At 39.7% G+C, this 6,237-nt stretch overlaps 1 protein-coding gene across 2 annotated transcripts in view; it reads left to right on the plus strand.

Moving 5' to 3' along the window:
* The window catches only part of LOC114853167 (cytoplasmic phosphatidylinositol transfer protein 1), a 41,760-nt gene extending 38,201 nt beyond the window's left edge, over positions 1–3,559 (plus strand). The window contains exon 9 of one of the 2 annotated variants that reach the window (XM_029146210.3): positions 122–3,559. In XM_029146210.3, the coding sequence (XP_029002043.1) occupies positions 122–480 (359 nt within the window). In that variant the 3' untranslated portion in view covers positions 481–3,559. The remainder of the gene's footprint in view (positions 1–121) is intronic. The other variant, XM_029146218.3, reaches the window with a different exon arrangement.
* Positions 3,560–6,237: the final 2,678 nt, after the last annotated feature.

The raw sequence follows: 6,237 nt of genomic DNA on the forward strand, positions 1-6,237 counted from the left end.
TTCAGTGACAGGTTATGGAAAGCTCCAGCTCCAGCCTTTTTTCTAAAAATGTTTGTAGAAGCCTTTTGTTGTTCCCTCATGCTTCCACTTACTGTTTTGAATTGATCTCTTTGCAATCCAGACATGACAATGGATGAGGTGAGAGAGTTTGAACGCGCCATCCAGGAGGCCACCAACCAGAAGATTGGGATGTTCCCCCCCTCGATCTCCATCAGCGAGACACCCCTCTCCTCCTGTGCCCTCACTGGCCCTGCCAGTGCCCCATCAACCCCCATGTGCACTGATGCACCTGAGTCTCTCTCTGTCCCTAAGGACAGACCTCGCAAAAAGTCTGCTCCGGAAACTTTAACCCTTCCCGACCCTGATTCTAGTGGCGTCCTCCAGGGCTCTACCCTGAGCCCACAACCAGTGTCCAACCACCTCCAATCAGCCACACTACCCTCCTCAAGCTCGGTTCTTGCTGAGGTAGATGAGCACTAGAAGGACCGTTGGATGTCTCCCCCCCCCCCCCCCCCCCCCCCCCCCCCTTTTCCCCAACACCACTGTCTTAGAAGGCCAGTAAGGCTTGCCTATCCTCCAGACACCAGTACCCAAACAAGAGGTTCTCTTGCCATATTTGCCATGGTCCTGGACATGCAACAGTCACTCTAAACATTTTTGTTAGTGTCACTGATGCCATTCAGGCAGCTGTAGGCTTAGTGAATCTAATGTGGCTGACTTCAACTTTTGTGAGTGTAGCCTGCCTTGTTTCTTGTCTATTGGGACAAACACCTATGATGTCCAATTAAAACAAAGAGCATCTCAAGTCATTTTGCTAAGGAACGTTCTGTATGTTTTATAAATGAATTATCCTCATTGTGTTCACGGCATGTTTTCTTTGTTTTGAACTATAAATTAGTTGCCTTAGCACCACATAGCTATATGTAGTGGTGTTTATTAGTTTTCCCAGTATGCACAGATCAATGATGACATTGTCCTTGCAGCCTGTTTAACGAGTGTATGTATTTAATTAGAAGGAAAATCAATAATAGAGTATCACAGCGGACCTAATATGATCGACTGTCACACAACAGAGACCTACAACCAATGAAAGAACCATCTAGCTACCGCGACCGGAGCTGTCCGAACAGGTCTGTGGATCAAAGTGCATCCTTTCGTTTCCATCCGAGACTCGAGATGCACGATCAGTACAATCACAGTTTACGCCTCAGGTTTCTCCAACCTCAAAGGCAGGGATATTGCTGTACCTTTCTTTCCTGCTTATTGCCACCAAGCCACATTTTATACCTCCACATATATTACAGTACAGCTACTGTTGTATGTGCTCTACCGGTCAACTTAACCCTCAGAATGTTTACACAAAAGAACCTTGGAGCATTTGCATAATAGCAGTAATATAATAGACTGAGCTGACGAAGCATGATTAGGTATTCTAAAATGTAATTCATTTTTTTTAACATTAGTTACTGTACTTACTGTTACTGTTGTATAACAACAGCAACAAGTCAAATGTTGCCTGAACTAATGCTGGACATGTAGTGACATCCAGTTTTATCAAATGAGTGAACCGCTTTAATTTTCATTTGTAGGATCGAGGCCATTTTTAAGCAAAGACTGATATTTGTGACAGCAACTCAAAGCAGAATATGTGCATCGCTTTGGCTTGAGTATGTGCTGCAGTGGCCGCATAAAGCTTACAGGAGGGTTCTACTTTGCCACATACTGTAGTATTTCAGACAGTGCTTTGGTAGGAACTTCTTTTAGAGGGAACCAGGCTTGTATTTCTACTTTCCACATTCACTGACACCTCTGAATTCCACCAAGTTATTAAAAGAAAGGGTTTTATATGCTGCATGGAATGTTCACCACATATTATGTGAAGTATATATGTAGATACTGTAAATCGATTGATATACTGGATTTATATTTGGTGATGTATGGAAAAAAGCGAATGCTAATTTCTGAAGCTCTTTACTAGCTTTGTATAATAGTAAAAGTCGATTGGTGTTGAGAGAAACTAACGTAAGCATGTCCAGAGAAAATACTGCAGGCCTTCAACTCAGTGCCTCTGCATGCAACAGCCCTACTGTAACAACAGACGGTATGTGTACATGAAAGTCATATTTTTTTTATTATTAGTTTTACCCAAAACGTTGCAATTACCAAGAATAAAAATGACCAAGAGCGACGTAATCAGATCAGCCATATTCAACCACATTAGATTTACAAACAGGGCTAACTTGTTATTATATTTTAGGACATTATAAGATAATTTATTCTCCCATTTTTTTCAAGTTTTACAGAGCAAATACATTTTGCACTTTTCCAGTCTGTGACACCTTATTTGACAGTAAGGGAATATGTTACATTAAAGTTGTGTTAGGTCTGTTGGACCAAAGTCCTGTAATACAGCACTGGGACTTTGAAGAGAGCAGGTTAAGAGTCCTTAGTGGTCTTGCCATAAAATCTTGTTAATATTTTGTACAGTTTCTCACTTGCTTTTGGTAAAAGAAATCCAACTGTAGCTATTTATCTGTGACTGTAGCTTTTGTCTTTGCCTTTTTGAGGATAAAATGTTACATCCAGTACCAGTCATCTGCCCTCTGAAACCACCTAGAATCAGACCTGTCTCTCTTGTCAGGGACACAGAGATCCAGGGATAAGATGTTCCACTGGCTGTTAAATAGTGGAAAACATCCTATTATGATCCTTAAGCTCTGTTTAAAAGAGTAATATTAGCTATTGTAAATACTGTTGTTAATGATTAATATAGTGGGATTTCTTACGTTGAATCTGATACAGCTTTCATTGCTGGTGCACCATGAATGTGGTCAAAGTGATTAGCGACAACAACATCTTTGCAGACTCTCTTTTAACCTAGGAGTAATGTGTGTCTGTATCTATGAATCGTCATCTACTGAGGATACTGAATTCAGCTAAGTTCGATCTCCTCAGATGAGCTTCACGACTCTCGTTGTAGTGGTGAACTTTGACATTCTCCAGTTGCTTTTGGCAAAATGATTCGTACAAGCTTTTTTTAGTGGCTGCTTCAACGTTTAATTGTTATGGTATCTTCTTTTTTTTCTAGTAAATTTCTGTACTTTGATTTTGTGATGGCTGTATTGTTTGAAGAAAAACTTAAATGGGTTTATTCTTTACACCGTTTAGATTAAAAGGACCAAGCTGTTCACTTCCCCCTTATCATCCTCCTGATGCACTGTGCATTTGGACACTGTTGTGCTGTCTCCTGATAACTAGGACCTGCCTCACGATCCAGTGTCACTGAGTTACTGTAGCTGAAGGACTGCACTGAGAACACTCCGGTGCTCTCTTGTGGTTCAGGTGTGTGCAACAACATCATTGATCCTGCTTGTGAGACAGAGCCAAGAAGTGCCATTCTTGCTCGGCTGCTGGAAGTTGCTCGTAGTTCTTCCTCTCTAGCTGTTATTGTATTTGTTACATTTTTACAGACTTTTTAGGTTCATTTAATTATTTGTTGTAATTATTGTTTAACATTTTTCTGAAATACACAAATAAACAAATTTACTACCTACTGAAACTGTACTGAAAATTATTCTGACAGCTTTGTCATCTATATCTGCACTGCCTCCTATGCTGGGATGAATGAAATCCCTGGCTTCATGTAGATCACTATTCTGGATTTAGGCTGACGAAAACTGAAGGTGAAGGGATTGTGTTTTTATGTCGACTGTACCTATTGCCAGTTTCCCAGACCCATCAAAGCTTTGTTTGTTCCAATCGTATATTTTTGTGCTATTTAACCCTACGCCTAACTCAAATCATAAAATTATGAAGGAGGGAAGAGATAGATTTCTGTTTTCATGAAACTGTGCTACATCCGACTCATGCTGCAGTCTGAATGAACAGAAAATGCCAATGTAAAATAATAATAATAATAATAATAATAATAATAATAATAATAATAATAATAATAATAATAATAATCACTTAAATGTGGACACTGTTATACCATTATTTAAATGATCAATGTAGAGTGTATCATCATTTGATATATACAGTATTAGTAATTTAATATTCAGAATGTAATACTACACCAGAAGACTGTAGGAGGGTTGAGCATTTGTACAACTGTAATGATTAAACTTACAGAACTGAACTTTCAGATAAGTAGGCCATGTTTCAAAACCTATGTAAAATGAAAATTTTTACTACAGATGTGTTTCAGAGTCAGATTTTTCCCCTGCTCACTGATCTTATTTTTTAAATCAGAACGCATCTAACGTCAAATCAACAACAATTGCAAGTATTTCATTTAGCTTGCCGGCCTTCTATTTATTGAATTTAGGGACAGATTATGGAACATAAACATTAGTACACATATTTGTGATTCTTCAGGTATGTGGACCGAAACTGTGTTAAGTTCAGTTCTATACAATTATTACAAATAATTCCCGTGCCAGCCCGGGTGCCTTTCTGGGTGAAGTTTGTTCTCCCTGTGCTCTTGTGGGTTCTCCGGCTTCCTCCCACGGTCCAGAAACATGCATTAGGTTGATTAGTCACTCTCAATTGCCTGTAGGGGTGTGTGTCAATAATTGTCTGTCTGCGTGTTGCCCTGCGATGGACTGGCGACCTGTCCAGGGTTTACCTATCCCAGCTGTCTCGCCCAAAGACAGGTAGGATAGGCTCCAGCACCACCCGTGATCCCGCATGGGAACAAGTGGTAGAAAATGGATGGATTGATGTTTCCGCTATTTATTGTATGAGACTAGCCACCACAACCAAACACTTGGACCATAGCCCAAAACCACAATTCACTAGTGTCACAACCAGTCAAGCTAAGACCACAAATTGAAGGCCTACAACGTTATTGATACCAAGCTAAATTACCAGAACAAACTCGGCTTCCTTGGCTCATTCCAACAACAGGCTGATCAGAGGAACAGAATAAGTTGGAATCATGGAAAAGTACAACAGGCAACTGAAAGCAAGAGGACAGAGAGCTCGAGATTTTGGTATAGTACACACAAACTCATTATTTGCAATTTATCCTGCAGGATAAATCCATGGGGAAAACTGAAAATTAAAAAAGGGTCAGTTGTGGTGGCATAGCGACCATCCAAAACCCACTTACTGTGTGTAGACCTTCCTGGCCTATGGGACCTTTATTTAGAATTTTTTTATGAGCCAGCATCTTTGAAGAAATTAAATGTCACAGTACAGCAACGACAAAACCCATGGAACTTACTACTACCATCAAAATGTAAAAAATAGTGTCACCTGGTTAGCTAGCAGGCAGATTCACTACAATGTGATCTTTAACTCCTGTGTCTTCACATAAAAAACACATGTGGCTTAATTCTCCATATTACCCATCACTCTTTAGGTTAGAACAGAGAACACACAAAGACATAGAGGTGAATAAAATAATGCTATTTTGTTTATTCTAAATAAAATTCCAATAATCAACATGCATATGTTGAAACAACAAACACAAACAATCTTATAAAGTGTTGAATAGGGAGTTTTGTTTTAAGGTGTTGAGGAAGGGTCCAGGGAGAGAGAAGTCTGGAACTCTCTGCTCAGACTGCTTTCCCCACAACATTTAACCTATGTTTCTACATTCTACAGAGTAAAACGATTACATTTTTCATCTTCTGATATATTTACTGCTTAAAGCACACAGTCCTGTTGCTGAATGCAATGAGTTGATTCCAGTTTGTGTTTCTGTTATTCTGTACTATAGTGACCTGTGGGGCAGATCAACCCGCTGGATACAGGTTCACTAAGCAGTGTGGTAAAAGACTGCAGGAAAACAATGTGTTCGTCTCCAAGGTATTCAATTATGGACATGTACACAATGATTTGAGCAAAGATACAACATACTTTTAGATTTGTGTTAATCATACTTTTAACTTTGAAAATTAAAGATATATCCGTACTTGATCGAAGTCAAAAACGTTTTTACTGAATTTATAAATGTGCTTTGAGGAAAAGCAAAACAATTAGCTGTAACAAAGTGGAGTAATTTTTTTATGTGAACCAAAGGATCATTTTCTTTAGTGTAGTCTACCTGGGAGTCTTTGCCTCCTGTTGTCTGTTGGTGGGATTGAGGAGAACCTCAAACCAAACGGTTTACCCGGATCTCTTTGAAGCCGACTGATGGCCTCTCCAGGAGGTGGGAGTTGATATCCCTCTGATGTAGGGTCCAGTCAGACGTTCCCAACAGACCCACAGGCCCACTGATTTGGTCCGGCT

This window comes from Betta splendens, chromosome 1 (genome assembly GCF_900634795.4).
Source record: "Betta splendens chromosome 1, fBetSpl5.4, whole genome shotgun sequence".
Classification (NCBI taxonomy): domain Eukaryota; kingdom Metazoa; phylum Chordata; class Actinopteri; order Anabantiformes; family Osphronemidae; genus Betta; species Betta splendens.